The sequence below is a fragment of the Bacillus rossius genome, chromosome 12 (genome assembly GCF_032445375.1).
Source record: "Bacillus rossius redtenbacheri isolate Brsri chromosome 12, Brsri_v3, whole genome shotgun sequence".
Lineage (NCBI taxonomy): Eukaryota > Metazoa > Arthropoda > Insecta > Phasmatodea > Bacillidae > Bacillus > Bacillus rossius.
In genome coordinates this window covers 25,510,348-25,528,670 of record NC_086339.1, presented here as the reverse complement: position 1 = coordinate 25,528,670, position 18,323 = coordinate 25,510,348, and the positions used below count along the sequence as shown (strand labels likewise).

The following is an 18,323-nucleotide window of genomic DNA, read 5'->3' as shown; positions in this document are numbered from 1 at the left end:
ACCTGCTTATAATTACCGCGCTGGTTAAGTACAGTAGGTGTAAGATATTTGAAAGCTCGGGACCCGTCACGGCCGGCATCACAACCTTATAGCTTCTGCTCGCGACAGGGGTAGGGGAAGGGAAGGAGAATCTGTAGGGCTCGCTTACTCTTCCCCTCCAGTGCAGTGGCCGGTGATGGCAGTAAGACACCCAGGCTTTTAGCTAACCTGCTTTCAGTTAAGAAAAAAATAGGGGCTAAAGGGGGGGGGTAGAACCCCTAACCCCCCCCCCCCCCCCTGACTACGCCCCTGGTGGGGATGCGATGCCTGCCTCCTGACGGGACTCACCTCCGGGGGCGCGGGCGGCCGGGAGAACCTGAGCTGCTGGGGGCTGGCGTCGCTCCCCCTGCCCTCTTCGGGGGCGGCGCCCTCCTCGCTGCGGTGCACCTCGACCACGACGGTGGTGGTCTCCTGCTGCTGCGAGACCAGGCGGATCTCCGCCCAGCCGACGCTCTCCTGCGAAGACACACCTGAGCGTGCATACCTGCTCGCATTTTTATATTTTGTTCAAGCTCAATGGTTTATTAACAACGAAATTATTAGAGAATGTAATGTCCGACAAGAACCGCAAACAGCGAAAGGTGTTTAATCCAGCACGTTCTGGAACACTGCACACCGGATTAACGAGTTTTGTCAGATCAAATGCCAATAAATTTTTAACAGCAATACTGAATGTAACTCGCCCGTAAAACCAGAAATAATCTACTACAATGAAAACAACAATAAACTCTAAGCAAACCGAAAATGCTGGCCGCACAGCAACGTGACTTCGAGGCCAAGGTCAACAGGGGGAAGACACCCGAAAAGATCTGAGCGTTAACGGCCGAATTGGCGCACGAGTACAGATTGTGCAGAACAGACCTTGCGGGGGCCCTAATATTTTGACGGGGACCTGGGGAGAGGAGGCATGTAATAGCCCCTAAATAAAAGTCAGTTTCGGAGGCCTTACACTGAAAAATTAGAAAAATACAAAACCCTTTAAAAAAAATACATTTTAAGCCAACCTGGAACTTAAATCTTCACTATGGTCCTGCTTATTCGTCTTAAGAAATTCTGACATCAGAGGTACATCTGTAATAAAGGGGCTGGTGCGGGACCCAGGGCGATTGCCCAGCTTGCCCGGCCCTGGGGCCGAACTATAGGATGCCAGCTTACTTAAAGACCTTTCACTTTATTTGGGCCTAATGACTTGTCAACAGCAAGGTCACTGCAGAATGTAACACAATATGAGAACCAAGAATACTGAGGAAGGAATCTGCCATTTTCTACAGAAAGGAACCATCTCAGTATTAAAATTGAATGGAGAGATTTTTTGGAAAACACGAATAACTGAATTCAGAATGGCCGAACCAGGATAAGAGCCCAGGTGCTCTGCAAAGCGAGTCCAGTGTCTTGCCGCACTGTCCTATGGGAGAAACGGTGGGGGATATCACCTCCCACTATAACCCTGGAGGGATAAAATAAAAATCTACTTCAGTCCACATGTTTCAGTCCTCCTGTAGTGTGTGTGTGTTTTACACATGGTGATTCACAGTTAGCAGCAAGGAAGGGTACTACACCCTCTGTTCAAACCAGGAAGTAAGCCTGAGCGAAACTTCACCTTTGCAAATCAATCAAAATTCTTTTTAATATTTGATTCTAGTTCACCAGAAAATTAGCTATTTGTTTTATTTGAAGCTTCAGCTGTAACGCAAAGCTTCATGTCTGATGTGAAGCTTCGCAAGTTTGTGCAAAGCTTTAAAACATTGGAAGCCTAACAGACATGGAAAATTAAATTTGGGGGGGGGGGGGGGGGGGGGGGGGAAATTGTGTGTATTGCTTGAATAAAGTTGGTTACTTATAACAATCAAAAGATGGCTCTCCATTTGCTTTTATGAATGCTCAATATTAATATTATGTATGGTTATTTTATAATATTTATTGAATGATGTTATACATAGGACCCAACTGGTTAATCACTTAAGGCTAAGATCCTGAGTTTCTCGCGAGCGGGCAAAGACACGCATAGTTATCTTTGTCCTCAACAGAGCGCACTAGCAGTACGGTTGAACGATGTAGCGACGCGCGGAAAAAAGAAGGGGGGTGGGAAAGAGGACGCTGTTCTCAGAATTCTTATCGCCCAGCGGGGGTGTCATGTTTACGACTGGTTCGGGAAGAGGGGGGTGGGGGAAGGGTGTACTCTTCCTCTGCGAGCATTAGATTTCCAATCCCTTTGCCTCTCTGTCCCTTTCTCATACACCCATCCAAGACTACTAGATCCTCAACAAAGCGCAAGAGAATAAATATTACTAGTTTTGGTACATTTCAGTTAGAAACCCGTACGCAACCGAGTGCAACCCAAGGTAATTATAATAAATATTAATTTGGTGCACTACACATATACGATATACAAATGGTATGTTTTACTGCGGTGATTATGTGGCCAAAACTATCAGATTTGGTCTCTTTTGCAAGAACGCTCGTTCACAGCTAACCACTACATTCAAATAAGTTGGCCAGTAATGTAGATTTCCTGCCCCCGTAAAAGAAATAATAATAATTTTTAACTGTGTACTACAAAGGTTTTGCGCTCCTACAAATTTTATTTCTTTACACATTTTGTCACAGGTGTGTGCGTATGTGTATTACACAAACAGTTGAACGTTGACCATCTAATAGCATGACGTTATGTTGCAAAGCGGTATTATTTGCTATATTTGATATCTCATTAGGACTGTATTTTTCTGTGCAACTATATATACAGGCGAACTTTTTATACTATCCGAGAATTTTTTGTAGCTGAATATATGTCTTCAAAATATTGCAGGTAACTGCATTAATTTTAGTGTTTTAAATGTATTATATTTTTAAGTATGTATACATGAGGCTAGAGCTAGAAAAATGTTTGGTTTGCGTTTTTAGCTGACCTGCAGCTTGTTGCTTTTGATTACACTTCCTTTTTTTATATGTGATGTTTAAAAATGATGTTATTAGTAAATGTCCTGGCATTCGTACTTTTTGTAAAAAACATAATCATATTTTCGAAAAATAAGCTATCATTTAGTAATTTATTATTGCAATATAAATACTTGTTTATGCCAGTCGCGTCTGGCGAAATGAGGAGCTCCTTCATGCTATCCCTACTGGTGACGTCAAGCATCACTGGTAGTTCGTCTTTTATGTATGAACTGGAAGTCAAAGAGGCTCGAAATAAACATCAGTTGTAACTAATAATAATAATTTAATTCTGAAAGGGCCACATACTCGAAGAATCGCCTTCTCTACGCAATGAAACGTGTTGGAAGTAAAATATCTAAGGAGTAGGCTACACGTCATAGGTTGTATAAGAATATTTCAGAGGGAGCTAACCAAAGGATATTTTATCAAGCATACAGATAAAGTGATATTTTAAGAGTAGTAATTCCTCCCCCCCCCCCCCCCCAACACCACCCACAAACTGACGGATTTATTGACACATTCGTACATAAAAAACACTGCTCCAGAATCTGCACCTGAATCGTCTTAGTGGGGAAAAGGTGTACATAAATTACGATCACTGACTGAGGTTATACAGAAGGTAATCAACCAGAGTAAGTGATTAGGAGCAAGGAATACTAATGCAATAAATATGCCATTGATATAATTTAATGATAATTTTTACTCGCGTTTTAGAAGTTGATATTGCTGAATAGCAAATTAACATTTTTAAATATTGTAACAATGAAAAATTGCGAACCAATAAATATTTTTTGCTGAGTGTATAATTTGATTATGTCTTAAGACAAATGGAAACTATATATTATGAGTACAAAATATTTGTAAGTAATATAAAAAATTTATAATAAAATACTTACATTGATACAAAATACAAATATTTTTCTTAGATATACAAGTATAACTACAATTCATTTTCGGCCAACGAACATATAGTTATGCCTTGGGCCCTGATAATAAATAATACCTACATAATTACATTTTCACTTTTCACCAAAAGTACATGAGGTACAAAAGTCAACAAATCTTAAAACACAATAAAAATATACCCGGTATACATTATATTTTAATACAAACACCAATACAATACTAATTTTAACTGAACATTTTTTGGAGGTATGCATAATTATATTAAAATTTAATCATAAAGTAATGCAGTTACATGTTTACAACCTTGCGTACTTCACTTGCATTTGACGAATCCGGATATGTCCAATGTTTAGCCAGCCGAAAAGGATGTTTAGATTTTATTTTTAAACGCATGTGAAATTAGTCCATCGCTTTCACGTGAATTTACGGCATCTTACATTATTATTGGACTTTTGTTTTGTAGTAACGATCGGTAGGCTAAATATGTACATGTGTTTGTTGAAACTTCGTTTTAAACATCCATAAATTAATTTTGTCAATTTATTTATTGATACCAGTAAAATACAAAATAAATGATATTTATTTTACGACCTCTTAAATTATTTAAATGATATATAAAATATGACCAAAAAATTTTCAAATGAAGACTTATTTTCAACTGGAAGTACGCGAGAATTACACAGATTCATTTACTTGCGTATTGCATAGCATACTTCACGTCCATTTCTGACAGCCTTGCGAAGTCACTTCCAAAGTATCTACATGTATATTCTTCAGGTGAATTCGGACACGGCATTATAATCTTCCGTTATATCTAGAAGACGTGTTCTTACATTTGCTTGGAGTTTTAAATTATTGTTTTGAAATAATAAAGGCGATTTTAAAGTTTAACTCCATTACAGAAACACGCAATATATTTGGTGGTTCTCTGCAAGTGTATTTTGTGTTTTATTCTACTTCGATAATAAAGTCAATCTGAATTTATTGCCTTTTTTTCCAGATTTATATATATATATGTCAAACTTTTCCGGAAGTCGTACCATGGTAACGACTGAAATATGAAGTCTTACTTCTAAATCTACTTATCTAGAGAACAAATTGTATTACATTATTTTCATAAAATTAACACCTTTATACGAACAGAAGTTTGCTCTTTTATTTATTTTTTTAGTTACGTGATATATATATTTTTTAGTTATAAAGGAATCCAACTTGAACAGTAAAAAAGAAAGGCTTTTAATGAACAAACCAACTAAGTCATTATAGATAACTGTTCAAACCATTTAAGATTCATCCTGTTACATAAATTTTTATATTTATATACATCTAATGTATAAAAAAATATGGAAAAAAAAGGCAATAAATTCAGATTGACTTCATTATCGAAAAAAGTATATAAGTATATATATATATAATTACAGAAGGTACCGGAGCTTGCAGGTTTCGCAGAAAGGAATTGTATTGTTTGTGAGAGTTCTCTGTTGGCAGTAACACCTATGCTATATGTTTGATGTTCTGTTTCCAACTCATCGTTAAAACTAAATTTTACAGACTGATTATTATCCTTTGATTTAAAATCTAAGTTATTTACAGTGTTTAAAATATTCTTTCTTGCGTTTAAGAATATTTCGTATTGTTTGTATGATGTTTGAGTTACCCGCAAAGATAATGAGATAGTTATTTTATACTGCTTCTTTCGCCATTTTTTAAATTTTAGTCTTGACAATAGGAAATGAATTATTCAGGCTGTGCTAAATAGATAGATTATGCTTTATGTCATTTTTGTGCATATTATAGTATTCCTAGTTTAGTTAATTCATCCAACAATATATTTATACAGTCAAGGGCTTAGATGCTTTATAAAAAAACTCAAGTGATTCATAAACAGTTGCCGTGTATAGATATATTTTGTAGAAAATAAGCAGTATATGTTTTACTGCTTAGAGTTGATATAAAACCATGTATAAAATTTGAAAGTATTTTGTACTTTTCATACTTAAAATTATCATACAATGTTCAAATATTTTTCGATATAAGTAAGGACACATGTATTTAGCGAATACATCTCGTGTCAGGCTATTTCACACATAACTGTAGCTTTTTTCTTAGAGGTTTGGCGAATTGCGGGCGTGCAGCAGTACAGTAACTACGTCCTCATTGGCCCCGTCAAGTGCGGGAAAACAGCCTTCACCGACCACAGCCAATAATTACAAGAAAAATCTACATTGTTTTGTAAAATACCTTGACACGAAATGTATTCGCAAAATACAGGTGTCCCTAGATATAAGACGTAATTGCTCTCTGACGATAATTTTCTTTACTGGTAGTATCACCTTTCTTATGCAGGAGAATAGTTTTTGTAGTCTTGTGATACCCATTCTGAAAGAATTCCAATAATGGAATATGTGTTTATTATAATTAATGGAGAAGTGTATATACTATTAGCAAATGGATCATTAAAAATGTGAAAAGAAATTATAAAAAATTACAAATTAGTCTACTGCACAAATCACAGATTTTAAAAAGCCAAAATTACTATAACATTCAAAATATTACAGAGCGTGCCATGTAGAAAACACGGACGCATGTTGTTGTCTAAATGAAATAAATAAAATACAAGTCTGCGGCTTTAAATACCAAAGAAATAAAATGTTTCATAAATATTCAACGCTTGTAAGGGTACAACTATTCATTACACTGATAGGACATATTTTTTCTAGTACATCATACTGATTCCTAACCAGTCATATATATATATATATATATATATATATATATATATATATATATATATATATATATATATATATATATATATATATATATATATATATATATATATATATAAATAATTTGTGTTACACTTCAATTAATTTGGCCATGAATTAAACCTGATAAATAAACAATGCAAACAAGCGAAACTCTACAGAGTATCGTCAAATAAAACCTGGGCCAAAAGTAAATCAATATTTTAGTGCTCAATACAATTCGAAAGAAAAATGGAAGATTTTTTGTAGTATTATAAATGATCATACAAGGATTGCTGATTTGGTTTTGTATTAATTTTGAGCGTAAAACTACCCCGAAAATATTGAATAAATTTTTCAGTTAAGCTGCATATAAACTGAACTGGTTTGCTAGCTGTCTTGCCATCGTAAACATGACAATGAGTCTGATTGGCCATGTTGGTGATAGGCACGATTTTCTGTCTCCCGATATTATATGATATGTGTTTTATTTTTATACAAAATGAAGCACGAATATGTTTTATATTTCTTGTGTGAGATACCAGTTGCAAAGACTTTGCAGTTTGATTTTATGGGTAGTGAATCAGTGGTATAAAATAACTTCATTTATTTTTTCCCGATAACATCTTTTTGACATTAGTATAATTTAATCACTCGCCAAGCAGAGAACCTTATTTTTTGTAGTCACGAAAAAAATTGTTTGTATTCAATATCAGTTAATAACTTACTATTGCTTATGTCATCAAATACATTTACAGTACTATTCAATTTGTACAAGCATGAGAAGTAAACAATAATTTCTGCAACAACGTTCTTCCGAAAGAAGGTATACACCGATTTTAAAGGTGCGTGCATATTTCTTAATTTTATTTTTTTAGTAATTAGAAAATAAAAATCGGTACTTTTCCAAATTTACTCATTGAGGCTGCGACCCAAATTTCAAGTTTCCAGCTCTTTTGGTAGTGGGTTGGAATTTGTATAGGCCAGTGTGTGAGCGAGTGAATTACTTTTTGCATATTCGAGCAATTCAAAATTTAGGCAATAAAGTTTAATTATAACAATTTCACGTAAGCTAGAAAGCTCAAAGGCTGGTAAAACAATAGCATTTTATTTCATATAATTCTAGATCAATTTCATCTAAGTATAACACACCCATTTAAACACATTTTATATACATAATAATTTTACTTCAGCAAGGTCTTCGGTTTCTTGTAACACAAATAAAATTACCTAAAAACAATTACTGGACATACTTAAAAAATTTTTAGATTGTAATATTTGCCAAATAATTTAAATAAATCTAACTGCAAATGTAAGAACACAATATAAAGGTCTTTAAAATTTTATTTTGGAAAATTACCTGAATGTTTATTTGCTAAAACTCCTCATTTCATTTGTTCAAAAGTATTTACATGTATACATATGCGTGCGTGTGTGCGCGCACTTGGAACTTATGTTTCTTTGATCATTTATAGTTGCAAATAATGTAGCGGAAGTTAAATTGAAAAATATATACCTAATTCTTTCTGGCCAATATTTGTTTACAAACATAATTTTACATGACCCCAGAAGAAAAAAAAAGAATCGCCACTGCCTTGTAATTGTGTTTCTAACGCACTTATGTAACTAACGAAAATGTTTAACTGCTCAAGGTTAGTGATACAATAAATGCTTGGGTAGTGAAAAATCTATTGTTAAAAACCAAAGGTAATTTTAAACGACTTTAGTTAACCATTGTTCAACGACAGCATCGAAAGATTGGCCCTAATTTTTGTATTGTTATATACATAACTAAATCATTACATACGTGAGGAAGTTGCCATAGGCGGCTGGTCCTTCAGTTACTATTTTTTTTTTAAACATCTCTATAAATTTGCAATACTAACTATTAATATTTTCATCATAACTCATTTATGTAACATTACACCCAGAGGTATAGCCCATTCTACCAGAGCTAAAGTCGAGGTACAAATATAATCAAAGAAACATAATTAAATAAATATAACTAAAGAAATATAATTAAATAAATTTATAGAAAATCATTGTCATTTTGCAAATAAATTTTTTTACAATAATTGAAATATTCTAATAAAATCTAAAACATTATTTATTTGTCTTGAATGTAGGATTCTTGGATAGAAGTATAAATAATAATTTAATAATTTAAATTGATTTTGGAAGTTATATTATTATATGAAACCATTTTGCTATTATTGTAATACACCGTGATTGCAGGATTCATTCATGTGCTAAGGTAGATTCATATCAAAATACATAATGAAGTCACTAAGATAATATGTGAAATAATGTTGTAATAAAATGTAATGTACAACGTTCACGTAGATGCCCGTAAACGAAACAGGTTAGATATTATAATCATATTTAGCACTTTATTATTTCCAAAATAAGTTTTTTTTAAGACGCCCAACTATTATAATAAATCTCTATCTACTAAAACAATTCAGTAATTGTAGTTAGATTATTTTAAAAATAAAAAAAATATTCTATGAATAAATTTGTCACGACAAGTGAAGCATATTAATAATAATTTACATCACTGAAAAGCTGACAAATATATCTATATAAATTGTCGACAACGTGAGACGGTTTTCAATTCATTGATTACTATTGCTGATACTAGTGTTGTGTTTTGACCGTTTCGAAGCGATAATATTCCCGCCTGAACTCCTGCGATATTCGAGGCATCTAGTGAGTAAACTCGGAACTAACCGGAGCTCTAGCGGCAAACTGTTGAACTCGTTCCTTTCATCAGCGGCAAGTGACAGTTAAATCACAATATTTTGTACTCAGATTATTTAAATTCTGTACGTTGTATTAAAAAAATTAAACCGGAGAATTGTTCATTGTATCTCCTTTAAGTTGTGTGCAAAGTAACAGCTGTGTACCGTTTAAATATATACCTAATATTTAGTTTTGAAAATTTCTAAATTAAAATTAAATAAGAAAGAATTTTTTGAGAAAATTTTCATCATCATATTTACAAAATTCAAAGTTTTATTTACAATTCTACTGTTTATTAATTTTTTTATCTACTACGATATTCATGGGAGAAATATTTTTCTTGGAGACTGCAAAACTAAGGATCTTAGCCTTAATAAGTTAAAACATTACAAATGTTTATTATTTATTTTTACTTCAAGTCTCCATTTTATGAAATAAGTTTAAGGAAGCTTCTCCGAGAACAATATTTACAATTCAATTTGACTTTGAAAATATTTTTAAACATTAGATTTGATATTCGCTTCACATAAAATAACGTAGTTTTCGCACGGGCCCGCCGGGAAGGGAATTTTGCCGGGAAAGCGCAAACTGCTCACGTTTACGTCTTTCGTCTCTCCGTTTGTGGTGGCCGCGTCGTTCTCTTCCACCCTTATCATGGTGCACGACGCGCCGGAAGGCTTCAGGGTGCTGGTGGTGCTTCGCAAGGTGCTGCCGATCCTCCTCGCGTCCTCCGTCCTCTCCGCCTTGTTCCACTCGTACTCGATCTGGTCCCACTGCTTGTCCTTGTCCAGGGTGCCACCCCTCGCCGTCTCCAGCTGCCCCAACCTGCTGGCGGAGAAACACCGCCACCTCATTTCAACTTTCAAAAATATATTGCATTCTGACGTAACACTTCACGACACCCACCGTTCAAAAGAAATAAAAGTATTAATTCTACATTCAAACCTCGATAATAAAAACCCGAAGGGACCAAAATATCACTTTTCAATAATCAGGTTTGTATTAACATAACTATTACAAAATTTAAAACTTGCACATGATTTTGTACCACACAAAATGTACTTTTTTTTTTAGAGATTGTAAAATACAATTTTTTGGATGGGTACGCCTGTGGCTCTGAAAGTGATTTCCTACCGAATCGCACTTAAAAGGCGCTTTCTTGCTAAAGGGAATGTGGAGTTAATTAAGTGTTTGTTGTATGATAATGTGTTATAGAAAAGCTCACCTATTCTGTTGCGTTAGCGACTGCCTCGTTTTATTCTGTCGCGTCTCGGCGTGTCAAAAGGAATTGTTGGTAACGGTAAATTATTCAAGCCTGCTCAAACTACACACACACTTTATTACACTACATTTTTTTCATGTTTACAACATGAGTGCATGGTGTGTAAAATTCTGTATTTTACACAACATGAGTGCATGGTATGTAAAATTCTGTATTTTATTCTATGCCTGGAATCCATCTTTCGCTGTTTGTAAGTACTTACTGTAATCAGTGACACAAAATTTGTATAAATAATTCTCTGTGTGTGTGTGTTTGTTTTAATTATTTATTCACAGCCAAGAAATAATAATAAAAAAAATTGTTTTAATCTAAACTCTTTTTAATCCATCATTTAAAAATATCTCTGCTTGTAAACGGTTGTGAGTTAATCAAATATGGTGCATAGTATGGAAAAACCCTCTTAATAAAATCACAGCTACCAAAATTTCCTGTAAAATAAGTTAAAAATATTTAGCACTAGACCTATAAATACATACAATTTTACCCTTTGTATAAAAGTTCCCTTTTTCGCAGGTATTTCAAGAAATGCCAAGGGTTTCCTACCCAAACATACAGAGTTTTAAAATGTATTGACAGCGAGTTTGTTGGAGAAGGAAACAGAACGACACCCATCAGGGGCCCTGGGGAAGGAACATACAATGGCTTGAAATGAAGAAGCAACCCAGCCTTTTCCCGAAGGTGGTTTCAGTTAAATGATTGGAAACAAAAACCCAGAAGGTCAGACCTGGATTCATCCCCACCTACTCCGAAATACGAGTCCAGGTGTCTTGCCACTGTCTCACCTCGCTCCATCATGAAAACTTCAGTTTTCAAAATTCATTACAAGAGCATTCGACAGGATGATTGCACTTGGCCTCAGATGCCATACCGTATTGTATTTTTTTTATTGCTAATTCTATATTTTTATGAATAAATGAGTATTCAGACAGAAATGTAAATATAATAATTTAAAAAAAAATGGACTTCCCATGTGTGACATGCAATAAATCAGGTTAAATTTTTAGTTAGGTACAAATAATTGATTGACTAATCTATAGTAGTAACTTGTAGCATTTTTCAGTTACGAAAAAATTTCAACAAAAAAAATTTGCAAGTTATTTCATGTAACACCCATAGGAATCTCAACCAGAATATGAAAAGAAAATGAAATAACGCCAACTTGAAGCGAGATTAACGGACCCAGCTTCCTGCTTTGGACAAGGTTTTGGGTGGTATCGAATTAACCCCTCGTTGAATGGGAGTCCGAAATTTTGAAAATCAAGTAATATAAACTTTAAACCCTATTTTTACACATTTATGACATTTTGAAAATTCGCTATAAAAACCAATGGTTTTAATTAATTTTTGAAGAGTATTTTAGTTTTAAATAATATATAGCAACCGGTAGCATGAAAAAAAAAACTCAAATGATCATTTTTTTTATAAAAACAAATTGAAACAAATTTAGAGGATAGGGGCAGGTTGGAGTATCTTAGTTTGTTTTTAGTTCAGGTTTATTGGGGAAAGCGGAGCGAAGTTAGTCACTGGAGTGTTTAGCCGTGAGCAGACTACAGGCTTTGAATATATATACTGTATAGAAGTCGCGAGTGGATAGGATTTACTCTACGTTTTTCAGAAGCATATGAGCAGCAACTTGGGAACTTCACCGCTGCAGTGCGCTGCCGTAACGCCCTGTCTCATCTTAGGTTGTTATTTACACGTTAGAGCGCAGCACTGTCGCCCGCTGTCATTCCCCGCACCCCCACCTATCATTCACTGCAGCTCAAGGTCGTTCAACGGGAGGGGGAAGGGGTGTTTGAAGAGTTCGACACTTCTCTGCTAGGGACCACCACAGGTCGATGCCCTAGAGATGGTGGCGATTGCGGCGGTGAATTAACCAACTACCTCAAAACCGTATTAGAAATTTTAACCTGGGCTGGCGACTTCTATACAGTATATATATATTCAAAGCTACAGGGGAGGGGGTGACATCCCTACTGACCGCTCCTCCAGCTCCATGGACTCCTCCTTGACCACGGAGAGCCTCTTGGTGTCCTCCCAGCTGGGGCTCTGGTCCCCGTTGACGCTGCTGGCCGAGCTGTTGTAGCCCGACGACTCGCCCGGGAAGAGGTCGAGGCCGGCGCCCTTGCGGATCACCAGGTCCAGCTGGCGGGACGACTTCAGCACGTGCACCGCCTGCAACCACCAGACGACACTCGGCTCGTCTCTCTCTCTCGGAGGCGGCGTATCCGCCCGGCAAGCTTGCAGCAGGTTGAACTTACAACCCGCGTTCGGAAACACTGTACGGTCAAACCTCAACAACACAAACCTGAAGGGACCACACAATTATGTCGCTCTGCAACAACCAGGTTTGCATCAACCAAACCATTAAAAAATCAAATCACAAAAATTATGTAATATCTAAATCAAATTCATGCAATTTAAAACTTGCACACAATTTTATACCACATAAAATGTACTTTCTTTTTTTAGTTATTGTAAAATACCATTTTAGAATGGCTACGCCTGTGGCTAAAAAAAAAAATAAAATAAAATTGTCTACTGTATCACACTTAGAAGGATGCAAGACAGGAGGAGAATAAAGCAAATGTTCGCAAATTATCTGCAAAACAACATACTACCATTATTTTCGAAAAATAAATTTTCAAATCATTTTTCCTTAACCTACAATGGTATCATTATTATTAAAATTAAATTTTATATTCTTTACATTATTTGGGGAAATTTGTACTAACAATCCTTTACTAAATTTCTTTTCACCCTTGGAATAATAACTTTGTATTATATAATAATCATATTTTTGTTTTTAACAAATTACTCAGCACTATAACTCCTCTGTGCATGAAACACTTGGAAAGAGAGTCTAAGTCAATTTCTGAAAAACAAAGTCCAAGTCTTTATGCATTTAGCATGTGGCAATGATGTGCATGTAGAGTGCAAATATAGTGAAAGGTCTTTAATCCAGTACATTCGGGACACTGCGGTGCCAGATTAGCAATTTTGCTGGATTAACGAACGTCAACATAGTTTTAAATAGAATGCCTAAGAAAAATTAATTTACAATACAATGGTAAAAAGCTCTTCTATCGAAAGAAAAAAAAATGAGCATTGGTCTTCTTCAAAAATCATTACGGAAATGTACTACTGAAATTTTAAAAGTAATCCGCTAGAAAACAGGACACAATGTACTGAATTGGAAACCGATGATAATGATTAACTCTAAGCCAACAAAAATTCCGGTAGCGCAGTAATATGAACTAAGCCTTAAAAGGACCAAATAAAAAAAAATTCAATAAAAGATATTACAGAACATACTAATTGAAAAGTTGTGAATAAAGGCAGGTTGTGGCACGACCACATTCAGACGGTGTGTACAGATATTGATGCAGGACCCAGCACTGAATGCAATGTTAAATGATTGAGAACTGTCTCATCAATGTCTACATGTCAGTTTCAATGGACATGCGTCAGCATAACCTTGGGGGCAGTCTTGGATGCGGGTAAACTGAGTCAACTTTCTAACTGTATGTTTTTTTTGTCAGAATCTTTGTATTTATTTGAAAGTACATAGTTATAACAGAGGTAAAATTTACTACAGTAGGGGTAGTCATAAAGAAAATGATGAACAGTGCTAAAACGTTTCTTTGTGCAACATCCATAACTGAAATACGCCACTGCTTTCTTCCTTTAACTAAGTTTACCTTCAAAAAAAATTAATTTTACCGACAAAATGAATGAATCTATGATTTACTCAGTGCCATTCTGTAGCACAAACTGCTATTAAAATAAAGAAATGAAAGAAAGTTAAGGTCTTAAAACAATAAGTGCCTGTAGCGTCTAGACGTTGTGTCTAAATGCAAGTGGTATGTGCACGACTTGGCTTAACTTCCTTCATTAAGAGAGTATGCAGTCAGTACTGCAGTCAGTAAAAATTTAGAAAAATATTATGGTCACTACTGTTCATTAATAATGCAAGTTTAAGTTTTCAAGAAGAGAGCGCAATTAATAAACGTTCCTCACACCAGACTTATTTCAAATGTTAATAACATCTTGGAAAACCTTGACCATTTTTGACATTCTAGCTAGCTAATAAGGTAATAAAATGGAACTGTACCTCCGTGCTCAGATCTTTCTGGGAACATTTTAAACCAGAAATTTCATTCGGGTTGTGACAAAGAAATGGAAGTTTCTCAGAGTGCTCCAATTTCCCACATCACTTTTTTTTTCACTGCTGCTCCAGTCCTGCCTAGTCTCAAGTGATCAGCTTATACAGGCATCCTTCACCAAATACTCACATCGCTGAAGGTGATGTCCCGGAACGTGATGCCGTTACACTGCAGTACCTGATCGCCGGGCCTGAGTCCAACCTCTTTGGCGATCCCGTTGTCTTTGGTGAACTGGACAAATATCCCTGGTTTCCAGTCCGGGCCTTTGCAGATCCTGTGGACATGTGCAAGTCACACAAATTACAAGTGACTTAACTCAACCCACTGATTTCATGGATAAACAAAAACAGCATAAATCTATCTTTTAAAGTACAGTATCTGAAACCATAAATTTGTAATATTCCAAAGCTAATCTCTTAACTATTCAAAGTGTTGCTTAGCTAACAATACCACCTAACTAACGTTTCAGTAACTTTACAGTTGGGCGGTATTATTTGCCAAATGATGAATGTCATGTTTTGCAACTGCATCCTTTTTACGATAGTCCCTCCAGAAAGAATTACCGGAGCCGCCCCTGTGTACATCAATATTACATGGCTCTACCAAAAACGAATCTGTATGAAGCGTTTTATTGCAGATACGAAAATTGTGAAGGGTGAATTTTGGCATACGCTTAAGACCCAACAGTTCAACGCGGGCACTTCTCAATGTCTTGTCACTCCATTTGAAAAAAAAAATAAAAAAATATTTAAAAATTTCTGCTTATAGAAAAGGCTAAAAATATATTAAGGAAACACCTCAACTAGCTTTAGTTTGAGAAGAATCCAAAGTTAAAAACTGCCAATTTGACAAAACTATTCTAGGCATGAATGTATTAAACATAAAGTACCTACATATTAAAAAATAACGCTGGCAATTTTTCTACAGCATATCTAAGGCCTTGAGAAATCATAGTACCTACATTAGATTAAAAAATAGTTTTTTTTTCCAAATGGAGCTTTTAGCAATGCAACAAATAACCAAATGGTCCCGAGTAACCATGTTTGCTAAGACATTCAGCTGATGTTCACATTCATCCCATTTTGATCTTGCAAGGTCTGTCACCTTTAAACTCAATATGCACAACTGCACCACAATGTAAAATGCTATATACCAACCCTTACTAAGCAAGGTCCAGTTACAAAATTTTTATAATCTGGCAGGCCAATTTTTTTATGCTATGTTCTTCTTTTAGTATTAACTATCAACAGCAAACAACTCCACGCACTTCTGTCTCTTTTTCTTTATGTCACTTTGGTTTTATTAAATAATTTATGGATTAGCCTTTGTACTGAATCTTAATAGTTTCATAACTTTTGAGAAAAAAAAAATTAACAAATGAATTTAAGTATTTATGTTAACATAAATATACCCTCCAAAATAAATAAAAACAGAAATTATGTCTCTGGAACCTCTGCAACCGTGCCTGATATACAAAATAAAAATTTAAAAAATATATATATATCTTTCTTAAACAAATTTATTTTTAAACGTTAGTTATAACCTATAGTGTGGCAAGCAAATTCCCAAGCCCAGGGGCTCACATGGGGGGAGAGATCGGGGCATGTATCGCTTTCCTCTCCCGCAGTGGCGTAGCCAAGATTTGTGTATGGGGGGTGTTAAGAAGCATGCACCCCCCCCCCACCCCCCCACGTATTAAAGCGGCGGTGGGGGGGTCCTCCCCCGGGAAAATTTGGATTTTATGGTGTAAAATAGTGCTATTTTAGCAGTTTTCGGTACTTAAATTTAAATATTGTAATGGTAAAATATTTATTAATTTTAATATGAAATTTGTTTGAGTGATGAATAAGAAATTAAAGATTTGGTGCTAAGGGGGGGGTTTGAACCTCTAAATGCCCCCCCCCCCTGTCTTCGTCCCTGCTCTCCCGTCCCCAAACCAAATCTTAAAAAAAAATCTGTCATTTCCACCAACAAATGGAAATAATTTGAAAGCAGACAGCAGGAAATGTGGTTCTATCACTGCTCTCTCCTGCGAACACTCCTGCCCAGGCCTCGGCGTGCCGAGAAGAGCGAAGTTCCGAGTCGAGCGCTCACCCACAGCCCAGCTTGGATCGGGGCGGCACGGTGAGCAGGAGGCGCACATCGCGGTGGTGGTCGTCCTGGCACGGCGCGCTGCTCTCCGAGGGGGGCCGTGTGGGGGGCGTGTCGTCCTCTTCCACCACGCGCCACGTCAGAGGGTCACTCCGCTTGCTGCCGGGCAGACCAGGGCCTTCGTGACCACCCGTCCTGTTCCGGCCGTCACACCGCCGTGACTCGCGGGGAGAGCCCCACGAGATTGAAGGACATTTCTGACATGTCATTTGCAGCGAGGGCTAGCCACCACAAGCGGATATCTAAGGGGAAGGAGCTTGCAGGGCTGAACTTACATGGACCAGATTACTTTCATCTTCGAAAACAGAATTTTCTGAACACCAGAGCACACAGGCTTCTAGGTATACCAACACTGACCACGTAGAGTTTCTGTTTATCATAACTTTTCCAACAACAATGTTAATCTGCACGTCATCAGTATGTCAGGAATAAAAATTTTGTGGACGCTACAAATAAAAAAGTATATATGTAGGGGCTACGACAATACTCACCCCGAGAAGACACGAGCTAGTACGAACTTAAGACATTCTACATGTCAAAAATGTGCCGGCCACTGCAGCGAGCTGGTGGATTTTCCTGGGGCCCCTATGTCTTTCCTGCTTCTTCCCAAACCAAATTTCATGTAAGTAAAATTTAAATATATATTCTGAATGCCAAAACCTAACACTGGACTCCCCAAGTTTGACTACAAAAAAATAAAACAAGTGTAATTATTTTATTATTCAAACTGCAAAAGGTTAAATTAAATTCTATAGCATGTTCACTAGTTTGATAAAAAAAAAACCTGCATGAATGGAATTAAAGTATATATACACTGCATGTGCCCAAAAAATCATCACTGGCCAATTTCAACACGCTTATTGTGTTCAGTTTGATGTGCGGCAGAAGTTTCTACAATGGACTGAAAGTAGACCTTAGAAAAGGCTTCTGAAAATGTTTATTCAGTGCAAAATACATTACTAGATTTAATCATTATTTTTAAATCATTATGCTCTAAGACTTAAGAGTTTTAACTAACAAAAGTAGAAAATTTACAGACAGTACTAGATATTAAAATACAATATGTACTACAAAAATTGTGCATTAAAAATGTAAGACATATGTTAGGTTTCTCAATAACTACATAATGATAAGCCTGTAAAAATATACATTATAGCAATTAACACAGTGATAACCATAAATAAATTAAAAAATAATTTTTAACTCACTCTTTAACCGGGATCATTCCAACAGCTGAAACAAGCAGAAAGAAAAAAAATAGTCAGATAACTGAGAAACCAAATTTAAAATACGTATATAAATAAGTGCACACGTTGGAAGTACGGTTGTGATTCAGAGCACAGAAAAATAAAA

At 35.8% G+C, this 18,323-nt stretch overlaps 1 protein-coding gene across 4 annotated transcripts in view; it reads right to left on the bottom strand.

Annotated features, from left to right (window-relative positions):
- LOC134537741 (uncharacterized) overlaps positions 1-18,323 on the bottom strand; it is a 178,442-nt gene that overhangs the window by 23,456 nt on the left and 136,663 nt on the right. For all 4 annotated transcript variants that reach the window (XM_063378502.1, XM_063378504.1, XM_063378506.1 and 1 more), the window contains 6 exons: positions 18,179-18,203; positions 16,914-17,069; positions 14,949-15,093; positions 12,635-12,828; positions 9,968-10,196; positions 328-495 (listed from right to left, as the gene is read on the bottom strand). In XM_063378502.1, the coding sequence (XP_063234572.1) occupies positions 328-495; positions 9,968-10,196; positions 12,635-12,828; positions 14,949-15,093; positions 16,914-17,069; positions 18,179-18,203 (917 nt within the window). The remainder of the gene's footprint in view (positions 1-327; positions 496-9,967; positions 10,197-12,634; positions 12,829-14,948; positions 15,094-16,913; positions 17,070-18,178; positions 18,204-18,323) is intronic.